The following is a 17,397-nucleotide window of genomic DNA, read 5'->3' as shown; positions in this document are numbered from 1 at the left end:
TTTCTCACCCTTGATTTCTCTGCCTATCACTTTTCTTATTCCCCTTGTGCTGTTCTTTGTGTTGCTTATTTCAGGATGGTTGGCGTAGTGTTCACAAAGGCCACAAAATAGCTTTAACTTAACCAAAGTTATAAATTTATTAACACTACTAACTTGGATTCAACACGTACTCCTTAAGATTACACAGTTGATTAATAACATCTAAACTGCACTCATCTACAGCTAATCTCACAACTGGTTTAACTATGATCGACACTCACTTACACTATCTGCTCTTCTGACCTTCACTAGCTAATTCCTGCATGCACTCCTCCCCGAAGGCTTAGCATCACTGCCTTATATAGGGGCTGGTTTAGTACAGTGGGCTAAACAGCTGGCTTGTAATGCAGAACAATGCCAGCAGCATGGGTTCAATTCCCGTACCAGCCTCCCCGAAAAGGTGCTGGAATGTGGCGACCAGGGACTTTTCACAGTAACTTCATTGAAGCCTACTTGTGATAATAAGCAATTATTATATTATTAGCTGTAACTGTAGCTCCCTCTAGTGGCTATTCTCGACACTACATTTTAAACCTTGCAATGCTGATAGTTTGAATAATACCACACCCCTTACTGTTTTTTGTTCTTGTTCTTGATTCTCCCTCCTCTGACTCCTTGCATAGATTCCCATCCCTCTGCCATTTTAGTTCAAGCTCTCCCCAGCCACACTAACGAATGCCACTCCAGGCCATCAGTCCTGTCCTGCCCAGGTGTAGCACGTCCAATTTGTACTGGTCCCACCTCCCCCAGAAGCAGTCCCAATGTCCCTAGAATGTGAAAACCACCTCTTCAACCATGTATTCATCCAAAATATCCTGACTCGCACGTGGCACTGGTCGTAATCCTGGGATAACTACCTATGAGGTCCTACTTTTCAACCTACTTCCTAACTCACAATATTTTGCTTTAAGGACCTCATCCTTTTGTTTTTACCCATGTTGTTTATACCATTGTGTAATGGTGTAATGGTATACCATCCAATCCGTGCATGCGCGGATGACGTAATCGTGCGCATCAGCCGCCGTGACGCTTGGCACGCGGGCTTAGCGACCGTCGCTAAGCCCGCGATGCCGTGCTTCGCGGGGCCGCGCTGCTAGCCCAGCCCGGGGGGGAGAATCGGGTCCCGGGAGGGGGCGTGGAGGCTGCCGTAAAACACGGCCAGTTTCACGGCAGCCTTTACGACTCTCCGCATTTGCGGAGAATCGCGCCCACCATTCTGGAGTCTCATTTGTGGCCACAGAAACACCTCTCTCTCTATGTAAATGTACCTGTATGTATATATATATGTCTATAATTTATATCAGTCCTAAATCTCAGGATTTCCTGTGTAACCCAGACATGGTTTAGTTTACATAGAACATAGAACAGTACAGCACAGAACAGGCCCTTCGGCCCTCGATGTTGTGCCGAGCAATGATCACCCTACTCAAACCCACGTATCCACCCTATACCCGTAACCCAACAACTCCACCCCTTAACCTTACTATTAGGACACTACGGGCAATTTTAGCATGGCCAATCCACCTAACCCGGATCACAGCTCCAGGGTCCCAGGTTCGATTCCCGGCTGGGATTTGTTTGATTTGAAGTGCCCAATTCTTTAATTGTGTGTGCGTGGGTTTCCTCCGGGTGCTCCGGTTTCCTCCCACAGTCCAGTGCGGGTTAGGTGGATTGGCCATGCTAAATTGCCCGTAGTGTAAGGTTAATGGGGGGATTGTTGGGTTACGGGTATAGGGTGGATACGTGGGTTTGAGTAGGGTGATCATTGCTTGGCACAACATCGAGGGCCGAAGGGCCTGTTCTGTGCTGTACTGTTCTATGTTCTCTGTAAAACTAGGCCCTGCCAGGTTACCATGACTAGTTTTGGATTCTACCACAAGTGGAAGCATTCTGTCCTATCTAAAACACTTATGTTACTGAAAGAACTCTATTAAAATCATGCATCAACCTTCTCATTTGTAGCATCAATGAAGGCTATTCAGTAACCTGCAGATATAAAATATTGTGTGTTCTGAAAGGGTGGGCATTATTGAGAGGCTTGCATTTATTCATCAGCAACCTGCTGTGAACATTATCAGGCCTGTAAAGCGATTGTAAATAAAGTTTATTGCAACGTCCACTGTTTATATTTCTGGCAGTATTTTGTACTGTCTGCAGTTCTGGTTGCCTCATTTTCGGAAGGATGTGGAAGCTTTGGAAAAGGTACAAATGAGATTTACCAGGATGTTACCTGGAATGGAGAATAGGTCTTACGAGGAAAGGTTGAGGGTGCTATGCCTTTTCTCATTGGAAGGGAGAAGGATGAGGGAGACTTGATAGAGGCTTATAAAATGATCAGGGGAATAGATAGACAGTCAGAGACTTTTTCCCCGGGTGGAACAAACCATTACAAGGGGACATGAATTTAAGGTGAATGGTGGAAGATATAGGGGGAATGTCAGAGGTAGGTTCTTTACCCAGAGAGTAGTGGGGGCATGAAATGTACTGCCTGTGGAAGTAGTCGAGTCGGAAACATTAGGGACCTTCAAGCGGCTATTGGATAGGTACATGGATTAGGGTAGAATTATGGGGTGTAGATTAATTTGTGCTTAATCTAGGACAAAAGTTCGGCACAACATCGTGGGCCGAAGGGCCTGTTCTGTGCTGTATTTTCTATGCTCTATGTTTCTAACCATCTAATGTTATTCCTGGTCATTGTCCAATATGATAATTTGATGTCTTTTGATTTCACAACCACTATGCCTGTGATTAAGTCACTGATATTTGATTAATGTAATTTTTGCAGTAATAGTGACAGAGGTTTATTGAGAGTGCCGCCATCGATTCCACAGCAATGAAATGTACGAGATGGTGCTGTCCTGAAAACTCAGAGATTCTGTGCGACGTTTTGTCCATTCGAGGAAATAGAAATCCAGCAATGCAATGGGTCCATCTGGTGTTAGAAATAGGAATAACAAGACTGGATGAGGCCGAGGTGGGGGGGGGGGGGGGGGGGGGGGGACACCATTTGGTGCCGATTGTTGATTATTATCTTTGGGTTACACTGTGTCAGCAACAGAGAAACAGGCCATTCGGCCCAACTGCTCTTTGCTGGTTCTTATGTTTATTTATCAGCATAACATTCTGCTCCTTTCTCCCTCATCGATGTTTCGACTTCAACTGAGGAGACGGTGGTGTGGTGGCAGTGCCACTGTAGGCTCAGGCTAATATTCTGGGGGACATGGGTTCAAAAGGCAGCTGGAGGAATTAAAATTCATTTAATAATCTGGAATTGAAAAGCTAGTCTCAGTAAGGGTCACCGTGAAGCTATCGCCAATTGTTGTAAAAACCCATCTGGTTCGCTAATGTCCTTACCTGGTCTGGCCTACACGTGACGTCACACGCACAGCAATGTGGTCGGCTCTCAAACACCCTGCCAAATTGCCTCACAAGCCGTTCAGATCGGGGCAATTAGGGATGGGCAACAAATGCTGACTTTGCCAGCACACCCACAGAACCATGAGAGAATAATGTTTATTTTGTAAATTTTGAGTACCCAATTATTTTCTTTTCCAATTAAGGGGCAATTTAGCGTGGCCAATCCACCTACCCTGCGCACCTTTGCGTTCTGGGGGTGAGACCCACGCAGACACGGGAAGAATGTGCAAAACTCCACACGGGCAGTGACACGGGGCCGGGATCGAACCCGGGTCCTCGGTGCCGTGAGGCAGCAGTGCTAACCACTGCGCCATCGTGCCGCTCTCCGTGAGAGAATAAATAAGAGAAACGTGCGTCTGTGCAAACTATTTGTGATTGGGGGTTCCATATTGCTGTGCACAAATTGTCTGTTGTGTTTTATATGTCACAACAGTGACGACACTTAGAAATTATTCCACTGGTTGTAAAATGCCTGGAGACACCTTGAGGTCACGAGAAGCCCTGTGGAAACGCAAGTCTTTCTTTGTTTCACATTCGAAGCGCTGCCTGGGTAAAGATGTTTCTCCTGAATTGTCCATTGCACTCATTCGTCATTGAATTACACTTATAACATCTGGTGTAACCAAAGCAGAGCTGTCAGGGCTGAGGTGGGGGGGAAGACCTGTTCAAGGTGCAAAAACTTCTGAGCGACGTGGATAGGGCAGATTTCCTCTTAGTAGAGGAGTCAATAACAAGGGGGCATAGATTTAAGCTAAGGGGCAGGAGATTTAGAGGCGGTGTGAGGAAAAACCTTTTCACCCGGAGGGGGGTGGAAATCTGGAACTCACTGCCTGAAAGGGTGGTCGAGGCACCAACCCTCACAAACTGAAGCAGTTAGATGAGCACTTGAAATGCCATTGCATACAAGGCTACGAACCAGGTACTGGAAAATTAGATTAGAATAGTTAAGTGCTTGATGGCTGGCACAGGCACGATGGGCAGAAGGGTCTCTTTTTGTGCTGTAAAACTCTACTCTATGACTATGTTGCATCTGTCCAATTCTGATACTTTCGACCAGTTAATTTACTCAAAGGTTTTACCTAGGTGTCTTTTAATAGCGAGGAGAACAAAGTACAAACACAAATACACGTTCAATCATTTTTTATTAAACACACAATTAACCCATAAATTAACCTAAAATATATAATACTAGAAACACCCAAGATTCGGTTCCACGACCGCAAAGATGGCTTGATTGAACTGTGGGTCTGATTCTTGAGTCCCTCTGGTCAGTGGTCACAAAGGTGAGTCTCGCTGGCAGCTTCTTCCTTCCTTCCTTCTCAGATGTATCGATTGCCTCTGCACGGAGTCTTCGCTGCTGACGTGCCTCGGGTGCCTGTTTTTATCCCCTTCCTTTCGCGCCCTTTTGCCATTTCCCCAGGCTTTCTGCCAATGAGGCCTCGGGAGGAGGTCTCAGGACCCAATGGTCCAGTTGATGACTTTTTGACAGGACAGATGAGGCCGCCCCAGGTGACCATCTCTGGTGGTGTGGGCTGCACATAACCTGTTCCCATATAAGGTAACAGCAGAAACTCTGGGTGACAGGAAGTCTGGCCCGACCTGGGCAATAGACCTGTGCATATCAATAGGGGGCGATGATCTCCTGATAGGTGAATGATGGGTGTGTTACAGACAGGTTTCTGGCAGATGGTCTGTGGGTTGTGTATTTGACTTTGGTCAAGTCTGAATTCCCCACAGCCTGCCTGAGATTTGACTACAGTTTGATTTAAATTGCCCAATTCTTTAATTTATAATATCCAGTTTAACCAGGCTCAAAACTAGGCCCTGCCAGGTTACCATGACTAGTTTTGGATTCTACCACAAGTGGAAGCATTCTGTCCTATGTAAAACACTTATGTTACTGAAAGAACTCTATTAAAATCATGCATCAACCTTCTCATTTGTAGTGAAACCAGTTTGTGGCATCAATGAAGGCTATTCAGTAACCTGCAGATACAAAATATTGTGTGTTCTGAAGGGTGGGCATTATTGAGAGGCTTGCATTTATTCATCAGCAACCTGCTGTGAACATTATCAGGCCTGTAAATCGATTGTAAATAAAGGTGGTTCACCAAAGTAAACTGTGCAATGGGGTTTATTCAGCAGATCAACAGGGAATCTGTTTAGAGCTAGTCTGGATTAAGAGTATTATGTCAGGTGTGACTGATCTGCCAAGCAGGAAAGTGAGAAAGCATGGACAGCAGTCTTTTTATCCTAGCTGTGGCCCATTGCTGCTGACCCAGCTCTTCCATAAAGGGGCATTCATTGTCAGAATGCCTCTCCATCTGAACTTTTCAGCGTCCTGCTTCTGCTCCGCGTTTCTAACCGGGTCTTCTGAGCCCGTCTTCCTCAGAAACGTGGGGCGTACAGTCCCACAAAGAACTCAGTCACAGTGCAGCCCAAGGCTGGGCACATTCTCTTTTTACAACACGACTGCAGAAATCAAAATTTTAAATGTTTATTTGAATGTTAGTGAATGGGTAGAGTGGGTCAATGAGCGAATTGGCAGGGTGGGTATGGTAAGTGGATAAGCAGTGCGTTACGAAACCCAAACTTTACTCGTTGCAAAGCGTGGAAGTTGGGAACTCCATGCCTTAACAGGCCTCAAGAGTATTTGTGCGCACTCGGATCAGGAGCAGGCTGCACAGGTGCAGATTAGCATTTTAGGCCCAGTGTGTGCAAGTACATGCAAAAACCTGGGTCAGTTGCGGGGAGCAGAGCACCATTGAAAAGAATGGTGTTCTGAAAGAGTCCCAACCAAGGGAGAGGGAATGGGGAGAGGTTCAAAAGGAGAGTCTCAGAGAGGGGAGAGAGAGAGACAGAAAAAAATCCCACTTCAGCCAAAAACATTGGAAAAAAGACTTCAATTGAAGAGAGTTCAGGAGAAGCCCTGATGATTGGGAGGTTGGTGACTCCTTGCTGTGGGCTGCTGGGGCAAAGATACCCCTATGGACCATAGCGTCCTGTTTGAAATGGCCAAAGTTCTGAGACTGTACCTGTGAGTTGCTGCTTGACTGTATATTCTGGAGACCCGATAAAAGGATCTCAGGAGATGGGATTGGCACCCTGTGAGGTGGCCGGCATTGAAGCCATCCGAGTTGGAGCACTGTTGGAGAGAATTCCCAGACAAAATCTTCAAAGGTGAAGACTGGAATCCCTCATGAAAGAAACAGGGTTGATTTACAGTGTTACTGACGTCCGGGCGGGTTGAAAGATTCTGGTGTTGAGATAGAGGATTAGCGAAGGGTCCTGCTGAACAGGAAATTGTCCTGGAGTTCAAACTTACCAGGTCATTCCCACAGAGTTCATCACGTCGAGACGTCTGCGGGCTCCGGATGCGCATCTTGTTTTGTTAGTCCGGACTCCCGGCGGTCTGGAGACAGGAGGATCTGGGCCATCGTCTAAAAGTGTTTTTCATCTAATTTGGGGGTGGATTTTTGGAGACTTCTTAATGAATGGTGGCAGAACCACAATGTTATGATATTGATTACTGGCAGTGAGCACTTGGATTAACATGGTTGCAATACGAGGATATACTGATGAAACTATAAACAGATAGGAAGGCAGGACAGGCACTTGGCCAAGACCATGAATATTGTCCCGTATGCAAGATGGGGAACCCATCATGTTGAAATATCTTACACTCATCGGGACAGACACTGTGCTACAGAACTCAGAATACCAGCCGGGATCTCCCCCCCCCCCCCCCCCCCCCCCCCCCCGCCTGCCCCCACTAAACCTAAACCAGCCCCCGTGCCGGGTTTTCCCACGATGGATGCAGCAAGTATTCCGGTCCCATCGCTTCTGCATGGCTCGCCCGCCCTGCCACGGGGGATCCCCTTCACCAGGGGCCAACTTTGCAAAGTCCCAACAGCATTAAGGGCCAGAAACCCCTGCCCATAATGCCTCACTTTCGGTGTGATTCCATGATTAGTCAGCACTTGCTGAGCAATCCTGAGTGTACTGAGAATTATACAGACAACCAGTTTAAGATTATCAGGCGGGCCTGCAATGTGAACCACTTACATTTGCTCCAGGCTACATATATTCATATGCAGGAACCTGTGTTCTGCAGGCAAAAGGAATATGTCCAGGTATTGCATCTGTTTTGAATGTAACAAAAATAGCCTCCAAGTGATTTCACCCTGGCAATATCTCGACCAATCACAGTCGACTTGTCACCAAATCAGCACTGTTTTCTCATGTTGTGCAATTTGAAATTTAGCATTCTTGCATCTGTCCTAATGAGTGCAATATCAAAAGTTTCAACAGCATGTCTCTTTTTTTCCAGCAATTCTCAAACAGGGGATAGCATGTTTCTAAGAAACTCTGGCGAACAAAGCATTGATGATGGGCATTGGGTTGGTTCTGTCAGTTTCATTTTTAGAATAATTTTTGCCCAGTATGCTATAACAAATTGGAACAACTCACAGAGTCCAATCAAACACACATTTAAGATGCTCTTTAAATATGGCCTGCTTTTCTGGAGCACTAACATGTAAAAAGTGACACCAGGAGCTGTGTTAAATTTTCTTCTGATGTCAGTCCCCGTTTCCTATATTGAAAGCCTTTGGCATTTTGTCAAAAAAAATTAAACTCATCTCATGGTGATGGCCCCTTTGAAATGTAAAATAGGTCCAGGAATCCGAAAATATCATCCTCCAAGGGAGCAGAAATAATTGTCCCAAGCAGCCTTTGATTAGCCCAGTTCATGGTATTCTACCCTCAGCCTTCTCTCCTTTTCCACTTCTAAAGACGCTGATTCTAACCGGGAATTCGGGATACAGAGTCCCTTCCGGTTCCTCCTCCAAGTCGTCAGTCTTTGTTAGTTGTATGTTAGTTTGCTTGTTACAATTAATTGGTGAAAGGTATTGTTTAGTCATTTTGTCATACAGAAGTTGAGTATTGCTGAAAAAAGAGACATGCTGTTGAAGCTTTTCATCTTGCACTCATCATTCACAAGAAGAACAATTGTAGATGGAATAACAATTGATACTGCATGAGAAGACATGAAAATCGCTTATTGTCACGAGTAGGCTTCAATGAAGTTACTGTGAAAAGCCCCTAGTCACCACATTCCGGCGCCTGTCCGGGGAGGCTGGTATGGGAATCGAACCGTGCTGCTGGCCTGCTTGGTCTGCTTTAAAAGCCAGCGATTTAGCCCAGTGAGCTAAACCAGCCCCTGAGTGCTGATTGGTTGACAAGTGATCTCTGGTTCATAAAGGCATTGCCATAGAGAATGTATACTCTTCTCATGTAGTATAAGTTGTTGTTGCCTTTACAATTGGTATTCTTGTGAATCAGTCCTGATGGGTGCAAGACAGAAAGATTCAACAGCATGTCCCTTTCTTCAGAATTATTTAACCGAATATTTAGAGCACTAATAAAGGAAGACTGCTGGGATTCTGATGGTTGTAGATTGGAAGTAGGCGAAGTTAAATTTCATTAAACAAAGTATGAATTGTGTGGCAGCACAGTGATTAGCACTGCTGCCTCACAGCACCGGAGACCGGGTTCAATTCTGGCTTTGGGTGACTGTCTGTTTAGAGTTTGCACATTCTCTCAGTGTCTGCGTGGGTTTCTTCTGCGTGCTTCAGTTTCCTTCCACAGTCTAAAGATGTGCAGGTTAGATGGATTAGCCAAGCTAAATTGCCCCTCAGTGTGCAGGCTAGGTGAGGTTACGTGGATAGGGCAGGGGAGTGGGCCTAGGTAGGGTGCTCATTTAGAGGGTCGGTGCCGACTCGAGGGCCAAATGGTCTCCTTCTGCACTGCAAGATATGATACACAGTCAGTCTGCTTCTGACATTTACATGAGTCTGTATTATGGAGATCAATGCAGATCTTCAGTCCCAGCAGCGCCACTGAGAGTGCTGGCCATTGCTGGGACTGCAGTCCAGTCCCGGGGAAAACTGGCGATGGAAGGCGGGGAGAAGCTGAACAAATCAAGGTCCATCTTGTAAGAAGAGACAAAAGAATGCTAGGAGCTTTGAGTGTCGCTGGTGTAGCTAATGGGAGGGGCAAGGTCTGACTGGACAAAGTAGTTGTTTCCAGGGCTCTAAACTGAGCAGAAGATTTTCAGCTAGGTACTAAAAAAAAGGCTTCTCTCTCCAAGGACTCTGCACCAAAATAAGCAAATAAAACCTGGTTGTTAACTTAATACATAAATGGTATATGAAATATATGGGTTGCTTAATTGGAATATAGAGGCAGTTTTCAGGAAGCAAATTAAGATGCTGTACCTGTCAACTGTAAAGCTATTTCTTTGTTGCTAATGTGCTTAATTCTGTGTTCAGATTAAAGTTTGTTTTAATATAAAAGCTGTCTACTGGTCAGTGTTTCACTCCTGTGGCACAGTAATATTTCCTCACAGTTTTATAAAATACAAATAGTTGGGATACTAATCAAAAATCGGGGTTCTGTTCTGGACCCATAACACTATTCCACTGCTGGTGCCTCCCCCAGTCATCCTGTTCAATTTTATGCCTGCCAACCCATTCCTGAGAGAGGGGTGTAAAATTCTGGTCACAGCATAAACAAGAGTCAACCTGGTTCAAGCCCGAAAGATATTCATGACTTATTTTCTCCTTACAGCACTGGTCACATTTTTATGGAAATTTTCGTACTGCATTTATTGAATTCAATTTTACAACTTGCCGTGCTGGGATTATCACTAATGATCTCTAGAGATTGTAATGGAGGTGCACAAGCATTACTCTATCCGTGTTGTATATCAGTCATAAATGTGCTCAAACAGAATTCCTTTATGCAGTCGAACATTTTGCAGACATCTCTCTTACAATGTTTGCCACCCTGCTTCTCCCCACAGAGGAACTTCTGAAAACCAATATTGCTCACTGGTGGTCCCCAGATGGAGCCAGATTGGCATACGCTACAATTAATGATTCAAAGGTGCCCACCATGGAGATTCCGATGTACCTCGGCCTGTACCCGAGTGGGAAAGTGTACCCTTATCCAAAGGTAAATCATTAAACGGGAAAGTTCTACTTACAAAAGGAACACCAGTGAAACTTGGGAAAGGGTCGGTATTGGTCCAAGCTGGCCTCGTGTACTTTTAAATTGGAACTCCAGTTCAGAGCAGCACCAACCATTTCCAACTTTTACTAGATTTTCCTTTTTGTGCTGGGGAGGCAGTCTCAGTTTGTTCCAAGTAAAATACTTGGACCAAATAACAACAACTAAATAGAAAATACATCAGGTTGCTTTTACCTGGACCTGTAGTTAGATTTGATCGTGTATGGGGATAACCCCATTGATCTCAGGTTCGATTCCGGCTTGGGTCACTGTCTGTGCGGAGTCTGCACATCCTCCCCGTGTGTGCGTGGGTTTCCTCCGGGTGCTCCGGTTTCCTCCCACAGTCCAAAGGTGTGCAGGTTAGGTGGATTGGCCGTGATAAATTGCCCTTAGTGTCCAAACTTGCCCTTAGTGTTGGGTGGGTTACTGGGTTATGGGGATAGGGTGGAGTAGGGTGCTCTTTCCAAGAGCCGGTGCAGACTCGATGGGCCGAATGGCCTCCTTCTGCACTGTAAATTCTATGATTAAATTCTATGATAATCTCCTCTGGGGCTCGTGGAATATCATAGAGTTTTACAGCATGGAAAGAGGTCCTTTGGACCATCAAGTCCATGCCGGCCATTCAAGCACCTATCTATCCTAATCCTATTTTTCAGCACTTGACTCATAGCCTTGCATGCAATGGCATTTCAAGTGCTCATCTAAATACTTCTTAAAAGTTGTGAGGGTTCCTGCCACTATAGGCAGTGAGTTCCTGATTCCAAACTCCCTGTGGGTGAAAACTATATTCCTCCCATCTCCTCTAATCCTCCAGCCCATGGTCTTAAATCTATGTTCCCAGCTTCCTTCCTATCCACCTTTCTATGTCCCTCATCATTTTATATACCTCAATCCGGTCCCCTCTCAGCTTAACAACCTCCGCCTATCCAGTCTCTCTTGATAGCTGAAATACTCCAGCCCAGGCAACATCCTGGTGGATCTCCTCTGCACCCTCACTAGTGCAAACACTTTCTTTCTATAGTGCCCAGAACTGCACACAGTATTAAAGCTGGGGCGTAATCAGTGTTTTATACAGCTCCAACATAACCTCCCTGCTCTTATATTTAATGCCTCAGTTAATAAAGGCAAGAATACCATAAGCCTTCTCAACCACTTCATCCACCTGCCCTGCTGTCTTCAGAGATCTGAAATCTAAGGCCTTGCTCCTCACTATTTACCACACCACCAATTTTTGTGTCATCTGCTTACTTATCAAATTTCCCGACACGTTCCACGCCCTCGACCCATTCCGACAGCACAACCACGAGCAAAACGGCGACAGGGGGACCTTCGGACTTCACAGAGGGAGGGATGTAGTAACCCTCACGAGACCCATGGGGACAACCCACTTGATCTCCCCGTGGGGCTTGTGGAACAAAAGCTACCCTGGTCGTGGACAAAGACCCATTAGCTGCGGCTCATAGAATTACCTCTTAAAACCTGGCCTGGATTGGGACCGGCATGATCGGTAGTCCCAGTTGGGAACTTTGTGGTGTATGCCGTGTTGCGGCCTTTACTTTTGGCTGAAAATAAACTGCTGTTTTGATTCAACTTCTTGCGTCTGCTGATCGTATATAGATAGAGATATTCAAAATCATGAGGGGTCTGGACAGAGTAGATTGGGTGAAACCTTTCCCCCTCGTAAAAGAATTAAGAATGAGAGAGCACAAATTTAAAGTGATTTGCAAAAGAAACCTTTTTCACACAACGAGTGGTTTGGGTCTGGAATTCACTGCCCGGATGTGTGGCGGAGACAGGTTCAAGTGAGGCATTCAAGAGGGCATCAGATGATTATTTGAATAGAAACAATGTGCAGGGGTGCGTAGAAAAGGCAGGGGAATGCCACTAAGTCATGATGCTCATTTGGAGAATCGGCCCAGGCGCGATGGGCTGAATGGCCTCCTTCTGTGCCGTAACAATTCTGTGAATTGATGACAGCCATTTTGGTAAGATTTTTGTTTTTAAAGAGACAGAACATCTTGAGGAAATGATCAAAATGTATTGTCTTCATTCTAATGTTCTACCTGTTCTTTCCTGTTTAACTATAGGCTGGCCAAGAGAATCCGACGATCTCACTGTATGTGGTAAATTTAAATGGACCCACTCATACTCGTGAGATGATCCCTCCAGAGGACACAAGAATGAAGTAAGACCTCTGAAATGTCTTTTCTTCTGCCTCGCCACTTCAGTTTGTGTCTGTTTTTTTGCCACTGTTTTAGACAGAAATTTTTACAAATTATACATTCTGACCGGGCACGCTGAAAACCTGGGAGAGATGATGGTGTTGTGTTCATGTCACTGGACTGGCTAGAAATGCAGCGAAACAGGCTAACGCTAGGGGGATATGGGTTCAAGGGGACACCGCAAGCTCAATTAATAAATCTGGAATTGAAAGTTAACCTCAGTAACGGTGACCATGACAACTATCAACAATTCTTGTAAAAACCCACCTGCTTCACTAAGGCCCTTAAGGGAAGGAAATCTGCCACCCTTATCTGGTCTGGCCTACATGTTACTGCGGACTCACAGCAATGTGGTTGACTCTTAACTGCCCTCACATATGGCCCAACAAGCCACTCACTTCGAGAACAATTAAGCATGGGCAACAAATGTTGGCCTTCTCTGCGACGCCCTCATCCCATAAAATAATTTTTAAAAATAAAATAAGGTTAGATTAAGGGTAACTGCGAGAACGATCTTGGTTTGGGGCCAACTTTAGGGTTGGAGACACTGGTTATACCTGCAGACACTTGGCAGCCCCCATGGCTTCAATGATCCTCCCTTGGAGGGAAGGTCAGCCATTCTGACCTTTAAAAATGCTTACCTTCCGAGGTCACTGTCTGTGTTTATTATTGATGCCACCAGCATTTGGGCAGGCCTTACTTCCAAAAGTCTATGCTATGAACTGACCCAAACAGTAAACACTAGGAAGACAGCTTTGAAACAAAGGAAGGAAGTTGAATGTTTCTGCTGCGTCCCTCTCAGCCTCCAGTCTCCACACCAAACTCCTAACGCCCTATTTTATCTAACCCGATCAGAATGCCCATCTTTTCCTTCCTCCCTCATTACCTATTCAAACGCCTCTTAAATGCATCAGTGATCATCACCAGTTCTTATTGTAGGAAGTTCCACATTTCACATCCTCTCTCTCCGGTAATGACAGATGACAATCCAATTTATCAATTGCAATTAAGTTTCAATCCTGCCAGGAACACCTTCCATCACTTTACTGCTGATCACGAGTAAGCTGATGGTGTGGTGATTGTATAGATTGAATTTGCCCTGCTTTTTGTGGGCAGGGCGTACAGAGGCCGTTTCTCATGTGGCCGGGTAGATGCCAGTGTTGTAGCTACACTGGAACAACTTGGCGAGGGCCGTGGCTATTTCTGGAGTATAAGCCTTCAGCACTACAGCCAGGCTGTTTTAGAACCCACAGCCTTTTCTGTATAGAGTGCCTTCAGCCATTCTTGATATGGCGTGCAGTGAATCGAATTGGTTGAAGACTGACATGGGTGTGGCTGGGGATCTCTGGAGGAGGCCGAGATGGATCATCCACTCGGCACTTCTGACTGGAGGACTTGCTGGAACATCAAGAACTATCGGGCCCAGGTTCAAAATGATTGGCAAAAGGAGTAAAACTGATGCAAAGTAATGTTTTATAATAATAATCTTTATTATTGTCGCAAGCAGGCTTACATTAACACTGCAATGAAATTACTGTGAAAATCCCCTAGTCGCCACATTCCGGCGCCTGTTCGGGGACACTGAGGGGGAATTCAGAATGTCCAAATTACCTAACAAGCAAGTCTTTCGGGAGAAAGCCGGAGCACCTGGAGGAAACCCACACAGACACGGGGAGACCATGCAGCGGGATTCTCCCCTCCGCCCCCCCCCCCAACCGGGTCGGAAAATCCCCGGGGGCTGTATTCTCTGGCGCTGGTTTTTGGGCGGGGGCGGGGTTCACGCCATGCCGGTCAGGGGCTGTTGGCAGCAGCACCCCCCCCCCCCCGGGCAATTCACCGGGACCCGATGGGCCGAGTGGCCGTCCGTTTTTGGCCAGTCCCGCCGCCGTGAGTTGGGCATGGTCCCACATGGCGGGACCTGTCAGGTAAGTCAGCTGGTGCGGCCCTCCGGGGCGGGGGGGGGGCACAGTGGCCTGGCCCGCGATCGGGGCCCACCAACTGCGGGGGGGGGCATGTGCCGTGGGGCACTCCTTCCTTTCACGCCTTCCTTCCCTGTAGGGCTCCGCCATGGTCGGCGCGGAGAAGACAACCACCTGCGCATGCACCTGAACATTCCGCATGCACGGAACAACGCCGGCTCTTCGGCGCATGTGCGAACTCGCACAGTCCCTTCGCTGTCCACCAAGCCCCCCGAAATGCAGAGAATTCCGCACTTTCGTGGGCTGCTGACGCCGGAGTGGTTCACGCCGGTTTTCCCACCGGCGTGGGGACTTAGTCCCCGGAAAGGAGAATCCCGCCTGTGCAGACTTTGCACAGACAGTGACCCAAGCCGGGAATCGAACCTGGTACCCTGCCGCTGTGAAGTGGGATTAGGTAGAACGTTCTTTCGGGAGCCAAATGGCCTCCTTCTGCATTGTGAAGGGGCTCTAATTACAAATGCTGAGCAACCATGTCCTTTGCAATGAGGCATCCCATCATTGAAAATGGGGATGTTTGTGGAGCCCTATCCTCCAGTGACATGTCGGGCAGATTGGGTCAGGACAACAAGTTATCTTTCCTAAAGGGCATGAATGAATCAGATGTGTTTGTTTTTTTGACAATCTGGCATTTTCATGATCATCACCGCTGAGAATAGCCTTTTATTCCAGATTTCTGAATTAATTGAATTTAAATTCCACCAGCTGCTAGAGTGGGATTTGAACTAATTTCTCTGGAGCATTAGTCCAGTCCTCAGGATTACTCACCCGGCAATGTTATCCATTCCATTACATTGCACCAGTGCAACAACTAGGGGCCATGCAGAATCTGTGCTTAACGATGTGGAAAATACTTCTCCATTTAGTTGTTGTGATTCGGCATAAAAATTAATTAGTGAGGACAATTAACTGCATTTCAGGAACGATAAATTAGAATTAGGCTTTTGGAATGCCAGATAATTCTTCATCAGGAGGCACTGTGTATCTCACAGTGCCATTTCATTTCTTCATGAACAGGCTTTGGTCATTTTTAATTCTTTAACAAGGTGTGGCCATCGCTGGCTTGGCCAACGTTTGTTGTCCATCCCTAATTGTCCACAAGAAGGTGGTGCTGATCTGCAGTCCATGTGGTGTCGGTACACCCACAGTGCTGTTAGGGGTAGGATTCCAGTCCTTTGACCCAGCGACAATCAAGGAACGATGATATATTTCTGAGTCAGGATGGTGAGTGGCTTGGGGGGGGGGGAGGTTGGGGGTAGCTTGGGGGTAGCTTGCAGGTGGCAGTGTTCCCATGCATCTGCTGCCCTTGTTCTTCTACGTGGCAGAGTTTGGGGGTTTGGAAGGTGCTTTGCGAGGAGCCTTGGGTGAGTTGCTGTAGTGCATCTTGTAGATGGCACACACTGCTGCTACTGCGCTTCTGTGGTGAGAGAGAGAGGATGTTGAAAGTGATGGAGCTGCATTCATCCGGGCAAGTGGAGAGTGTTCCATTAATCTCCCGACTTCTGCCTTGCCGGCGACGAACAGGCTTTGGGTAGAACCATAGAAAAGGTACGGTGAAGGAAGAGGCCATTCGGCCCATTCTGTCGGCGTAGGCCATAAAAAAAAACTACTCTTTGTTCATTTTAATCCAATTTTGGTTGCAGCACTTCAGATGCAGGTCCAGTCACATTTTAAAATGAATAAAAGCAAATCAGTGAGAATGTTGGAATCAGAATGCCTTGGTTTTAAAGCTCTCATTCTTGTTTTCAAATCCCTCATTGGCATGGTGACTATTTGGGTGGGGTTTACAGCACCACCTCCCCCCCCCCCCCCCCCCCCCCCCCCCCCGGTGTGTGCTCTGACGGCGGAGTTGGCTCACCATTGACTGCCAGTGGGATCTGTCAGTTCTCCCCCCCCCCCCCCCCCCCCCCAACCCCGAAGGCAACGGCATTTTATGTATTTTGTCTCTCCCGTCATCTGGGAACCAGCCATAGTGGAGGCGGGTGAGGATCTGGAAGATCCTTTCAGTGAAAAGGCTGGAAGATTCTTCCCTTTAGTTCCGCCATTTCCTCCAGCCCCACAACCACACTCCTCTAATTCTGGTCTCTTGAGCATCCCTGAATTTAATTACCTCACCATTGGTGGCCATACCTTCAGCTCTTTAGGCCTTAAGCTCTCGAATTCTCTCCCTCGGATTCTCAAATTCTCGCTTTCCTCCTTTTAAGACAATGGTTAAAACCTACCTCTTTAACGTTGCCTTTATACCTACCCATGCGACTTAGTGTCAGATTTTGCCTTACCTCGATCCTGTGGTGGACTGAGGGACGGTTAAATACAGGTACAGTATCTCAGAATCAGCAAATCAGGACTTTTAAGATCATGCCAGTTTTTGGATCGGGCGGTTCGGGTTGGGTTGGGCCAGGAATGTTATTCAAGTAAGGATTGCAAAGGACAGTTTTAGAAGGAATAGAGACAATGCTGCAAGAGGGCAGCACGGTAGCACAGTGGGCAGCACAGTTGCTCCACGGTTCCAGGTTCATTTCCCGGCTTGGGTCACGGTCTGTGCGGAATCTGCACGTTTTCCCCGTGTCTGCGTGGGTTTCCTCTGGTGCTCCGGTTTCCTCCCACAGTCCAAAGACCTGCAGGTTAGGTGGATTGGCCATGATAAATTGCCCGTAGTGACCAAAAAGGTT

General features: G+C 46.7%; 1 protein-coding gene across 6 annotated transcripts in view; it reads left to right on the top strand.

Moving 5' to 3' along the window:
* dpp6a (dipeptidyl-peptidase 6a) overlaps nt 1-17,397 on the top strand; it is a 1,618,183-nt gene that overhangs the window by 1,458,906 nt on the left and 141,880 nt on the right. For all 6 annotated transcript variants that reach the window (XM_038798406.1, XM_038798408.1, XM_038798409.1 and 3 more), the window contains exons 9-10: nt 10,322-10,473; nt 12,615-12,712. In XM_038798406.1, coding sequence (XP_038654334.1) covers nt 10,322-10,473; nt 12,615-12,712 — 250 coding nt within the window. The remainder of the gene's footprint in view (nt 1-10,321; nt 10,474-12,614; nt 12,713-17,397) is intronic.

Source organism: Scyliorhinus canicula, chromosome 5 (assembly GCF_902713615.1).
Source record: "Scyliorhinus canicula chromosome 5, sScyCan1.1, whole genome shotgun sequence".
Classification (NCBI taxonomy): domain Eukaryota; kingdom Metazoa; phylum Chordata; class Chondrichthyes; order Carcharhiniformes; family Scyliorhinidae; genus Scyliorhinus; species Scyliorhinus canicula.
The sequence above is the reverse complement of the archived record's forward strand: the minus strand, read 5'-3'. Positions and strand labels throughout refer to the sequence as shown.